The sequence below is a fragment of the Prionailurus bengalensis genome, chromosome A2 (genome assembly GCF_016509475.1).
Source record: "Prionailurus bengalensis isolate Pbe53 chromosome A2, Fcat_Pben_1.1_paternal_pri, whole genome shotgun sequence".
NCBI lineage: Eukaryota > Metazoa > Chordata > Mammalia > Carnivora > Felidae > Prionailurus > Prionailurus bengalensis.
Window position 1 is genome coordinate 10,523,817 of NC_057348.1, and position 13,007 is coordinate 10,536,823.

Consider the following 13,007-nt stretch of genomic DNA (forward strand, 5'->3'; position numbering starts at 1 on the left):
GAGTTCCCGGGGAGCTCACTCCAGAAAGACAGCCTAAGCTTCCACTATTTCTCCCCTTTCTTTCTTCTTTGAAAATAATAATGGCAACAGCAACAATGATAATAACTGACATTTGTTGACAATTTGCTCCATACTCATCTTTAGCTGTTCTTTATGCAGGTGAATTTTTTTTTTAATTTTTTTTTTCAACGTTTTTTAAATTTATTTTTGGGACAGAGAGAGACAGAGCATGAGCGGGGGAGGGGCAGAGAGAGAGAGGGAGACACAGAATCGGAAACAGGCACCAGGCTCTGAGCCATCAGCCCAGAGCCTGACGCGGGGCTCGAACTCCCGGACCGCGAGATCGTGACCTGGCTGAAGTCGGACGGTCAACCGACTGCGCCACCCAGGTGCCCCTATGCAGGTGAATTTTAAATCTCACTCTAACCACGTGGGGTAGGTACAACGATGATCCCCAATTTACAGACAAGCACCCTGAGGCATAGAGAGGGGAAATAATTTCTTGCGTGTCAGGTGTAGTCAGGGTGAATTAGACTTTGAAGCCGGGTAGCCCAGCTCCGCTGTGTGAGCTCTCAACACTTAACCCATTGATCATGGAAACCTGATGGTCCACTTCCCTCATACTCCCCCTGCCCTGTCACCTCTCTTTTCCTGCATGAAGGGCTGGGTGCTATTCTTAGGGCTGAGGGCTCGGGACATCTCGCCACCTCCCCCCATATCTCCAAGCCCCTCTGCCACCCAAGTCCCTGTACCATCACAACTCTGCAAGGGGCTGGTGAAGCTCTCCCCAGACGAGCACCCGAATCATGGAGGCATCGACCCGTGGAGAGTTCGGAGGGCGCCAGTGAGCACAGGTGTGGGGGCCCTAGCAATGAGGACCACAGTCGGAAGGCTCAAGGAATGGTTGAAGCCAGCAGCTGCCAGCTAAGAGTCCCTGAGTCGAGCAGGGGAGGGTCGTGGAGGGATGGCTGCCTTTGGAAGAGGAAAAGACAGACGGCTGGACATTAAGGGAGGAAGAAACAGCTTCTCTTATCCCCAGAAGGCCATCTTGGAGCCTCGCTTGGAGAATAAACCTCCTTTCCTCTTTGTCGGTGACAGGATCCAGACCCCAGCATGTGCATTCTTAGCTTATGTCACTAAATCTGGACAGACTTACCTCTAGTGTTCTGGGAAGCAGTTCTGAATATTAACAGCAGCAGCAGCAGCAGCAGCAGCAAGAGTCCTGAAGCAGAAAAAAACCAGTGAGAAGACAAAAAGAGGAGTGTGGAGCTCTGGTGTTAATGGTCATTGCCTCCTGGGGAGGTGGGTCTGGTCCTGCGGCCCACAGCTTTCCAGCAGCAGCCACAGGGCTCTCGGACCTTTCGTGGAACTGAGGGCTCAGTTTTTGCCCTTCACATCCCTTGACTCCCAGAGGAGTCAGTCACTAACAGACACATCCTCACGGAGCCTCAGTGCTATAGGTAAGGGGACAGAATATACACAGGTGACGTCAGGGACACAAGGTAGAAATTCCAACCTTTCCCGGTGGAGGAAGTGAATCTTGAAGCACAAAGTCCTCAGATTGGCCAGGTTCTTAGTTCTCTGGCAATGGCAGAAATCTACCCTGAGGATTTCTCTCCCAGGGTCACCGTCCCCTCTTTGACATACATGTTTTGGGGCACACGAGAAGAACGTGGGTTTGGGCGTCAGACAGCCCCAAGTCTGAGCCCTAGCTCACAGCAGTATCAGCAGGGCAGGGAGCCCTGGAGTCAAGAGAGGGGGGGGAGCTGATGACAACTAAGGGCACCGTCAGGTACAGCCACCGTCTCCTGGTTAAGTGGCCTATCCAGGTGCAGCGCCCATGACTTCTGTGGTTCCTTGCAAGCGAGCTCCTGGCCCTCCCGTGGCACACTGAGGGCACAGCCTTTCCCTTTATCCCCCAGTCTCGTCCTGAGCGATGCGTCACTGGACAGGCTCTGTGGTATACACACCATTGCAGACGCGAAGGAATCTATTCTACAGGCAATCACTGGGCCACCTGTTAGAGTCTCTCCTTCCATTTGTGGGAGGCAATGAACCCTACGAAAATCTTTTCATATCTGTGTGCCTTTATAGGATTTTCCTAGAATGTGCCCAGCATTAAAATCCTGTTCCACAAATCAGATGATAAGAAATGTGGCTATTTTCAAAATTTTTAAAGTTTATTCATTTTTGAGAGAGAGAGAGATAGAGACAGAGTGTGAGCAGGGGAGGGGTAGAGAGAGAGAGAGGGAGACACAGAATCCGAAGCAGGCTCCAGGCTCCGAGCTGTCAGCACAGAGCCTGACACGGAGCTCGTACCCATGAACCACAAGATCATGTCCTGAGCCAAAGTCGGACGCTCAACTGAGCCACTCAGACACCTCGAGATGTGGCTATTTTCATGACAACCAGGAAACAAAATTACAAGCAATAAAGACAATATGTAAGGAACGCTTAACTTACTGTGTAACAGGTATCATACTAAGCATTGAGGGAAAGAAAGACTAATCAGAATTAAGTTGACTTTGCTATTATGCACTGTTATTGTCCTTTAAACCATGCTGTGACCCACACAAAGCCTATGGGCTAAAGGATGATATTTTTCTTAGCTCATTAGAGTTTTTAGAGAATTTGCTATATAGTCTTGTGAAAAAAAAATAGTATAGGTAATATGATGGTTAATTTCATGTAACAAATTTGGCTGGGCCACAGCACCCAGATATATGGTCAAACATTAGTCTAGCTATCTCTGGGCAGGTGTTTTTTTCAGATGAGAGAAACAGTTAAATCAGTAGACTCTGAGTAAAACAGATTATCTTCCATAATCTGGGTGGGCCTCATCCAATCAGTTGAAGTCCTTAGGAAAAACAAAAGAAGTCTGACCTCTTTCGAGGAAGAGGGAATTCTGCCTCCAGACTGACTTTGGACTTGACATAGAACATCAAATCTCCCCTGGGTTTCCAGCCTGCTGGCCTGCCCTGCAGAATTTCAGCTTCCCAACCTGCACAATCTCATGAACCAACTCCTTAAAATGAATGAATCTCTCCCTCTTTCTCTCTCTCTCTCTTTCTCACTCTGTCTCTTTCACATACACACAGACACACACACACACACAGACACACACACACACACACACATACACACACACATTGTATTGGCTCTGTTTTTCTGGAGAAACTGGACTGATATAGGTAGTAAAAGGAGAAATCTTTGTTGGATTGGCCCGGGGAATAAGTTTCACTGATTATCTCCTTTGAGACTTAATACAAGTGAGCTAATATCCTTCTCAACATCTCCCCTTCGTCTTTGGTAGAGAAAGTGGGGAAAAAAAAACCCAGAGTCTCAGGAACACAGAATATTCTCTAACTGGTTAGCGAGTTCCCAGATAGCTTTAGTTATCTGTCACTATTGTTATAATTCCACCTACCTGGCAGCAGTCGATATCTGTTCCTCATGGTGCGGACCTCTGCTCTTGGTCTGTGCGTGTTACAAAGACTTCCTGTTTTAGGTCTGACTTGGGCCCTAGAGGAGCCGATTTAGGAAACTGCTTGTCTGGATCCTTTCTTTCCCCCTAATCTGTCCTGTGATTAACTTCCCAGAAACTCCACTTCTATTTTTTAAATATTTGCATAGCATTACTGGTATTTGTACTGAAAGCTTCCATGAAAGTGGTTTTTAAATGTTTGTGATACAGGAAGATGTGATCCTGTGTAATCCATGTCTGGTCTAGAACTAAGGTGTTTTTATTCTTCAGCAACACTCATCGCAGCCTTAGACTCCTATGTATTGGCGAAGGAAAATACTCCTGATGGGTTTTAAAAGATGAGAAAAACGTCCCCAAATGTTCCACTCCTCTGTGTGGTGGAACTATAGTGAGATTCTTTGTTTGCATTGTTTAAATCTCCTTTGTTTTCTACCTGGCCATGTGTGTGATTAGTCTGCTCGCCCTGCAGTAATAACAGAGTATCAACTGGGCGGCTCAAACCACAGAAATTTATCTTCTCAGTTCTGGAGGCTGGATTCCAAGATGAAGGTGCCGGGAGGGTTGGCTCCTGGTGAGAGCTCTCTCTTGGCTTGTGGATGGCCACCTACTCCTTGTGTCTGCATGTGACCTTTCCTTGTGTGTGGAGAGGGAGAGGGAGAGGGTGAGAGAGAGAGAGACAGAGACAGAGACAGAGAAAAAGAGAGAGGGAGAGGGAGAAGGAGAGGGAGAGAGAGATCACTGGTGTTTCTTCCTTTTCTTATAAGGACACTTTTAGAGCCCCACCCTTATAACCACATTTAACCTTAATTACTCCTAAAAAGTCCTGTCTGTAAATACAGTCTCACGTGCGTGTGTGTGTGTGGGGGGGGGGGGGCGGTGTTTAGGGCTTCAACCTATGAATTTTGGGGGGATATGAGTCAATCCACAAAACTGTGTGTTATTTAATATCTAGGAAAAAATAAATTTTAATGAAGAAAAGATATCCTGGTTTCTCCCTAACTTCTGAAGGATTTTTTTTTTTTAATTTTTTTTTTCAACGTTTATTTATTTTTGGGACAGAGAGAGACAGAGCATGAACGGGGGAAGGGCAGAGAGAGAGGGAGACACAGAATCGGAAACAGGCTCCAGGCTCTGAGATGAGGTATCATTATCTCTCTTTGCTTTCAAGGATTTTTTTCTTTGCCTTTAGTTATCAAAAATTTGATCATGATGTATCTTGGCCCTAATTTGTTTGAGCTGATACTGTTTGGAGTTTCCTCAGCTTCTTCTTCTTTTTTTAAGTTTATTTCTTTATTTTGAGAGACAGAGCAAAAACAGGGGAGGGGCAGAGAGAGGGAGAGACAGAATCGCAAGCAGGCTCTGCACCTCAGCACAGAGGCCCGATGCGGGGCTTGAACTCACAAACTGTGAGATCATGACCTGAGCAGAGATTGAGAGTCGGACGCCTAACTGATTGAGCCACCAGACACCCCATGGAGTTTCCTCAGCTTCTTCAATTCATATGTTCTTGTCTTTTTGAAATTTGAGAAATTTTAGCCATTTTTTCCCCTCTGAATAATTTTTCAGTTCTGTATTCTCTATCTCCCTCTGGAATTTAGTGACAGATATCTTAAACTTTTTTTTTTTTTTTGTAGTCCCATAGGTCCCTGAGACTCTGCTAATTGTTCTGTAGTTTATTTTGTCTGTTTTGTTCAGATTGGGTAAATCATATTGTTTTGTCTTCAGTTCACTGATTTTCCCCCCCTTTCTTCTGTCTCTATCCTGCTAGTAAGCCCATCCAGTAGAGTTTTTATTTCAGGTTTTGTATTTTTCAGGCCTCAAGTTTCTGTTATCCTTACATCATGTTTCTTTTTTCCCCCCGTTTGATGGATAGTGCTGTCATTTCGTTTTTTAAAAATTTAAATTCAAGTTAGTGAACATGCAGTGTACTCTTGGCTTCAGGAGTAGAACCCAGGGATTCATCTCTTACGTATGGACACCCAGTGCTCATCCCAACAAGTGCCTTCCTTAATTCCCATTGCCTCCCACCCAACACCTCTCCAGAAACCCTTAGTTTGTGCTCTGTAGTATTCCATATATATATACATACATACACACACACACACACACACACACACACATATATGTCCACATCAATGGCCATTTGGGCTCCTTCCATACCTTGGCTATTGTTGCTAGTGCTGCTATAAACATGGGGGTGCATGTGCCCCTTCGAAATAGCACACCTATACCCCTTGGGTACATGCCTAGTAGTACAATTGCTGGGTCATGGGGTAGTTCTATTTGTAGTTTTTTGAGGAATCTCCACACTGTTTTCCAGAGTGGCTGCACCAGTTTGCATTCCCGCCAACAATGCAAAAGAGATTCTCTTTCTCTGCATCCTCGCCAACATCTGTTGTTGCCTGAGATGTTAATTTTAGCCATTCGGACAGATGTGAGGTATATATCATCTGTTTCTTCATCAAAGTTCTCTGTTTCTTTGCTAAGACTTTCCAGTTTTTCATTTGCTTCAGAAAAGTTTGTCATTGCTCATTAGAGCATTTTTTTATGATGGTTGCTTTAAAATATTTGTCAGATAATTCTAACCTTTGTGTCATCTCGAGTTGAGGTGTTCCTGGTTCTTGGGAGGACAGTGATTTTTAAAACGGTGTCCTTGATATTTGTGATATGTTTTGAAACTGGATTTTGTTAAAGTCTTCTGTTTGGGCAGACTTCTCTGATATCATGCGAGGAGTCAAGGGAAGATTTGCTGGCAAGTGAGGGTGGAAATCCAAGCTGCCAGTGCAGAGCCTGACGTGGGGCTCGAACCCAAGAGCATGAGATCGTGACCTGAGCTGAAGCTGGACGCTTAACCACCTGAGCCACCCGGCCACCCCAGCTGTGTTTTGTTTTAACATAAAGGTTTTCCTACCATGTACTTTGCTCTCAACTTATTCTTCAGTCAGTGATGTTTTGGGAGAGTTTTTGGATGTCACTGAATAAAGATCCACGCCTTTCTTTTTGGCCACTGTTCCAAATATACAGATTACAAAATACATTATATTTTGCCTTTCTCCTTTTTTAATGCACATGTAGATGGCCTCTCCTTTCCCATTGCTACAATAATGCTGCCGTGATTGTCTCAAAAATACCTGAAGGAGAACTTTTGTAAATTTCTTTAGCAGACCTATCGGGTGGTTTACACACTGGGTTGCCAGAGCATATATATTTTACATTGTAATAAATTTTGCAACTCTTCTATTCAATGAGACTGTATCAAATTACCCAGGTGCTATAGGAGAGGATCAACTTTCCACATGCAATCAAACCTACCCCTGTCATATCTTTTTTTTTTTTTTCATTTTTAACATGAAAAATTTGCTGATTGGTGGCTTACGTGACCTCTCTGCTCATTTGGAAGGAAATTAACAGAAGAAAGTCACAGGAACTTAGAATTTTCATGTCCATTATACACTTGTGGATAGGGGAAAAGTCAAAGACATCAAGAATATAAGCCAGTCTCTTTGAAGGATACACAGTTTCTTTCATTGATAGAAGGACATGGCCAGTCTGGGCGATCTGTAAAGGACACTTCAATTTTACAATTCTGTTTCTACTTAACCATTAGGAGGCTTAGGGTTTACAGACATCTTGGAATCTTTAAAAAATTTTTTATTTAAATTTATTTGGCCAACATACAGTGCAGTGGTTTCAGGAGTAGAATTCAGTGATTCATCACTTACATATAACACTCAGTGCTCATCACAACAAGTGCCCTCCTTAGTACCTGTGAACCATTTAGCTCATTCCTCACTCACCCCCATCCATCAACCCTCAGTTTGTGCTTTATCGTTAAGAATCTTTTGTGGTTTGTTTCTCTCTCTTCTCCCCCTCCATATGTTCATCTATTTTGTTTCTTTTTAAAAAATTTTTTAAATGTTTATTTATTTTTGAGACAGACAGAGCGTGAGCAGGGGAGGGGCAGAGAGACAGGGAGGCACAGAATCTGAAGCAGGATCTGGGGTCTGGTCTGTCAGCACAGAGTCCAACGTGGGGCTCGAACTCACAAGCTGTGAGATCATGACCTGAGTCAAAGTCAGCCGCCCAACCGACTGAGCCACACAGGCGCCCTTGTTTTATTTCTTAAATTCCACATATAAATGAAATCATATGGTGTTTGTCTTCCTCTACTTGACTTATCTTGCTTAGCATAATACATTCTAGCTCCATCCATGTCATTGCAAATGACAAGATTTCATTTTTTCTGATGGCCGAGTAATATTCCATTGTGTGTGTGTGTGTGTGTGTGTGTGTGTGTGTGTATGCCACATCTTTATTTGTTCATTGGTAGGAATCCTGAAATTATACATTATCAAATGTTTTCATCCCCCTGCTTTGTTGGGTAAACAATTTATCTTAATGTCATATGAATTTGTATCTTCATTAACAGTGTTTTTACAATTTTCACATCTTTGTATTTTCATGGTGCTTTCTGTGAATTATATACTCCTATCTTTTGCACACTCTATTTTAGTTGTTGTATTTTTCTTATTGACTTTAAGGTGTTAAGAATATATTGTGTGTATGTTTGTATGTACTCCATCTAGATATCTTTTGTAAAATAATGCAAACGTTTTTATTATATAAAATGAGTTCAGACTCTGAATATGGTGACTTATCAACATAACCTTTTTCCCCCCTGAAAACCTTGTCACCTGCTTTATTTCTGGAGAAGGGTAAAGGAAGAAAATATTCACTTGAATTTGAGGGGCAGTTAAATTGGAAGCAAAACTACCAACAATTTTAGACTTTTAAGGTTATTCTTGTCAATAAAGGGAATACTGAAACTTCCTAGTTTGAAAACTCAAGATATAAATATTTTCTCAAAGCAAGATCATCCATTTTCACAGGGATACAAGAATAAAGAACAACAAACCCAATAGCACCGGATGGGGTTTTAACACAGAAAATAAGGCCAAGTTTCTCCTTTCAAATGCAGATTGTTTAGAACAAACTGAGGGTTGATGGAACAAGGTGTGTGGGAGATGAGCTAGATGGGTGATGGGTATTAAGGAGGTCACTTGTGATGAGCCCTGGGTGTTGTAAGTGATGAATCACTGAATTCTACTCCTGAACAATATTGCACTAACATTCACTAAAATTTAAATAAATTTAAAAAAGAAAAAAAAGCAAATGCATATATATATATATATATATATATATATATATATATTTTTTTTTTTTTTTTTTTTTTTTTTTTTAAGTAGGCTTTAAGTCCCTCACAGAGCCCAGTGCAGGGTTTGATATGCCCACAGTCATGAGATCAAGACCTGAACTGAAATCAAGAGCTGGACACTTAAGCAACTGAGCTGCCCATGTGCCCCTCAAATGCATATTTTAATTAACATATGCTTATCAATCACAGTTGTATTCCTTCTTTTTAAAAAAAAAATTTTTTTTAAGTGATCTCTACATCCAACGTGGGGCTTGGCCTCACCACCCCAAGATCAAGAGTCATGTACTTCACGGACTGAGCTAGTCAGGTGTCCCTGGAAGTAGTCTCTGTTAATTCAACTCTTCTCTCATCCTTAACAGGAACCCCAGGAACCTGAAGAGCATGTGTGTTATTAACCAGATACAATCCGGCAGCTCCTTCCGAACTGGAATCTGACTACTAATAGACTGGCATAGCTCAGGACTGCTCCCAGAAACGGGAATCTGTAGCTAAGTTGGCAGGTGGGACAGATACTGAGGGTGCCACCAGGCAAACAGTGGACCACTGTGTAATGGGTCTAGGAAGATGTGCACTCTGTTTGCCGTATGGTTTTGGGCCACCATGGACAGGGGTACCCTGGAACACCAGCGTCACTTGATGATTCTGTGTGTCCACATTCACACTGATAACAAACAGTGTAAATGCCAATCCTATTACAATTGAAATAAAGAAGAAATTGAGAGTGGTGTCACCATAAAGTTATAATTTCGTTTTGGTCCAGGTTTTCAATTATTTACAATATGAGTTTTAGTTTAATCTTGCCTGGGATGTTGTCCTTCATTTTCTAATATTTTAATAATCTTGGTAGATTTTGATGTGCCTGGAATTTGTTCATTCCTAAGTGGATAGCCTGTTGTCCTGACACCATTTATTGAGAGAATTTGTGACTTCCCTGACTTCACATTCAGTGTTTCAAACGTTGAATTGAAATGCTATTTCTAGGGGCGCCTGGGTGGCACAGTCGGTTAAGCGTCCGACTTCAGCCAGATCACGATCTCGCGGTCTGTGAGTTCGAGCCCCGCGTCAGGCTCTGGGCTGATGGCTCAGAGCCTGGAGCCTACTTCTGATTCTGTGTCTCCCTCTCTCTCTGTGTCTCCCTCTCTCTCTGTGTCTCCCTCTCTCTCTGTGTCTCCCTCTCTCTCTGCCCCTCCCCCGTTCATGCTGTGTCTCTCTCTGTCCCAAAAATAAATAAACGTTGAAAAAATTTTTTTTTTAAAAAAAGAAATGCTATTTCTATGGAACGTCACATTGCTGTAGATAATGTATTCTTTACGTTTTTTTTTCATTGACTCATTTTCTATTCCTGGAACAACACCACATGTTAAAAACTGCCATGGTTTTGTTTTTTTAGATGTTATGACACAAATCCCTGTGTTTTCTTTCAAATAACTTTAAATCTGGGCTTGAATAAGGAGAGACTTTACTTAGAAGGACTATTGTTGTAGGGAGAAGATTCTCAGAAATCCATGAGTATCTCAAAATCATATGGAAAAATATTTTTATTTTATAGGGTAAAGGAAGAAGCAGGCGGAGATAAGCAGCATCTTTGGAGGGGAAGCTGGACAAATAAGAGGAAATTATCAGTGTGTTGTGGCAAAAAGAGGGTCCTGCTGTGGTCAGCCAATTCCCAGGAGAGGCTGATGGCAAGGGTATGTTCCACTTTTCGGGTACTTGCTCAGGCTGGAGGGTAAGCAGAAGTCAGGGGCCTGTAGGAAAGAGAGAAGCCTGATTAAAGTTCAGTCAAGAAAAAGCAAAGAGCAAGAAATGGCCCGTTGTGAGCACCTAATTGCTTATTCTTCTTTGTAAGTGGCCTATCTCTTCTGTCACATTTTTTTCTTCTAAATACACTTTATAGCCAGTTTACTAAAGTCCGTGAAAATGTCTTGGGACTTTGACTGCTGTTGCATTGACTGTGTAGATGAACTTGGAGGTAGTAACTTTTTTTTACGGTATTAAGACTTTTCCATCACTACTAACCCAACTCTCTCTCTTTGTGTAGGTTATGATTTCTTTCAGTTACACCTTACAGTTTTCTCCTTGAGAACTTCACGCGTTTCTTATGGGACTGTTCTTAGGTGCTGTTGAGGTTTTATTTTATTTTTTTAATTTTAAGTTTATTTATTTATTCATTTTGAGAGAGACAGAGAGAGCAAGGCGGGGAGGGGCAGAGACAGAAGGAGAGAGTGAGAGAGAGCGAGAGAGAGAGAGAATCCCAAGCAGGCTCTGCACTGTTAGCACAGAGCCCGATGTGGGGCTTGAACTCATGAAATGCGAGACCATGACCTGAGCCGAAATCAAGAGTCAGACACTTGGGGCGCCTGGGTGGCACAGTCGGTTAAGCGTCCGACTTCAGCCAGGTCACGATCTCGCGGTCCGTGAGTTCGAGCCCCGCGTCGGGCTCTGGGCTGATGGCTCGGAGCCTGGAGCCTGTTTCCGATTCTGTGTCTCCCTCTCTCTCTGCCCCTCCCCCGTTCATGCTCTGTCTCTCTCTGTCCCAAAAATAAATAAACGTTGAAAAAAAAAATTTAAAAAAAAGAGTCAGACGCTTAACCGACTAAGCCACCCGGGCAGCTCCTGTTGAGGTTTTATTTTTAAATTTTATTTATTTATTTATTTATTTATTTAGATGTTTGTTTATTTTGAGAGAGAGAGAGAGACAGAGAGACAGAGAGACAGAGAGAGTGCGAGCAGGGGGAGGGGCAGAGAGAGGGAGACACAGAATCTGAAACAGGTTCCAGGCTCTGAGCTGTCAGCACAGAGCCTACCACGGGGCTTGAACCCATGAACCATGAGATCACGACCTGAGCTGAAGCTGGACGTTCAACCGACTGAGCCACCCAGGCTCCCATTATTTTTAAATTTAAACAGCTCTTTGTATTTTTATTTTATTTTTTTATTAAAATTTTTTCTTAATGCTTATTTTTGAGAGAGAGAGAGAGAGAGAGACAGAGACAGAGAGAGACAGAGCATGAGCAGGGGAGGGGCAGAGAGAGAGGGAGACAGAATCTGAAGCAGGCTCCAGGCGCCGAGCTCTCCACCCTGCGCAGGGCTCAAATTCACAAACTGCGAGATCATGAGCTGAGCCAAAGTCGGACCCTTAACTGACTGAGCCGCCAAGCGCCCCTCAGCTCTTTGTATTTTAAAATTTATTTTTCCTTTGGTAGAGAAACCATTGCATTTTGAATGTTGCCCTTGCTTTCAGCATGTTAGTGAACTCAGTATTTTCCAGTGAATTCTCTGAAGCTTTCTTGGCAGACAATTATACACTCTTTCTTTCTGCTCCGTTGGGTTGAACTTGGAGATAGCATAAAGAATTGTGAGCCGGTTCAGCTATTGAGTTTCAAAGTAGTTTGAAATGGGGGCACCTGGCTGGCTCGGTAGAACATGCAACTCTTGATCTCAGGGTCGTGAGTTCAAGCCCCACATTGGGTATGAAGCCTCATTAAAAAAAAAAAAAGGTAAAACAAATCATTTTGGAATCAGTAGTTAACATGGGGACCGTGTGATTGGTCCATAATTCCTGCTTCCTAAGCAAAGGAGAAAGTCCAACGATTCCTCAATCAGAATCTGCAGTTTAACAAAAGATACCAGACGTTCTGTAGACAAAAGGAATTTCAAGCATTGTGAGCAAAACACTAGTTAAGAATTAGGGTTGGGATATGTCATGCCTTATGCTTTGCTTTTCCGCAACTGTATTCTTGCCTTTACCTGGAGTGGGCACCTCGTTTAAAACGTTAAACCTGACCTAACCTCCCTTAAATAGGTTTTCTCTACTATTACTGAATTATAATTTGTTCTGCCAAACAAAGAATCTATGACTTAATTATGAGAGTTAAACAAGACTCTATCCATGTAAACATTCAAATACTACTACACTTAAGCTTTTAAAGTTATATAGCATTGTACTACAGACACCCAACAACTTGACCTCACTTTTTATCGTATGTGGAGATTTTTCTGTGTCAACATAGGTACCAGTGATTGGGTCTTTGTGTCTGTGGACTGGCATTCCTTAAAACTGAAATAAGGGGCGCCTGGGTGGCGCAGTCGGTTAAGCGTCTGACTTCAGCCAGGTCACGATCTCGCGGTCCGTGAGTTCGAGCCACGCGTCAGGCTCTGGGCTGATGGCTCAGAGCCTGGAGCCTGTTTCCGATTCTGTGTCTCCCTCTCTCTCTGCCCCTCCCCCGTTCATGCTCTGTCTCTCTCTGTCCCAAAAATAAATAAAAAAAAGTTGAAAAAAAATTTTAAAACTGAAATAATTTTTCATCT

General features: G+C 42.9%; 1 protein-coding gene across 1 annotated transcript in view; it reads right to left on the bottom strand.

Annotated features, from left to right (window-relative positions):
- Positions 1 to 3,553, bottom strand: part of LOC122487003 (adhesion G protein-coupled receptor E2-like) — a 28,354-nt gene extending 24,801 nt beyond the window's left edge. Inside the window, exons 1-2 of the mRNA XM_043586850.1 lie at positions 3,428 to 3,553; positions 1,157 to 1,222 (exon numbers count right to left, since the gene is read on the bottom strand). Coding sequence (XP_043442785.1) covers positions 1,157 to 1,222; positions 3,428 to 3,455 — 94 coding nt within the window. The 5' untranslated portion in view covers positions 3,456 to 3,553. The remainder of the gene's footprint in view (positions 1 to 1,156; positions 1,223 to 3,427) is intronic.
- Between the last annotated feature and the right edge of the window lie 9,454 nt (positions 3,554 to 13,007).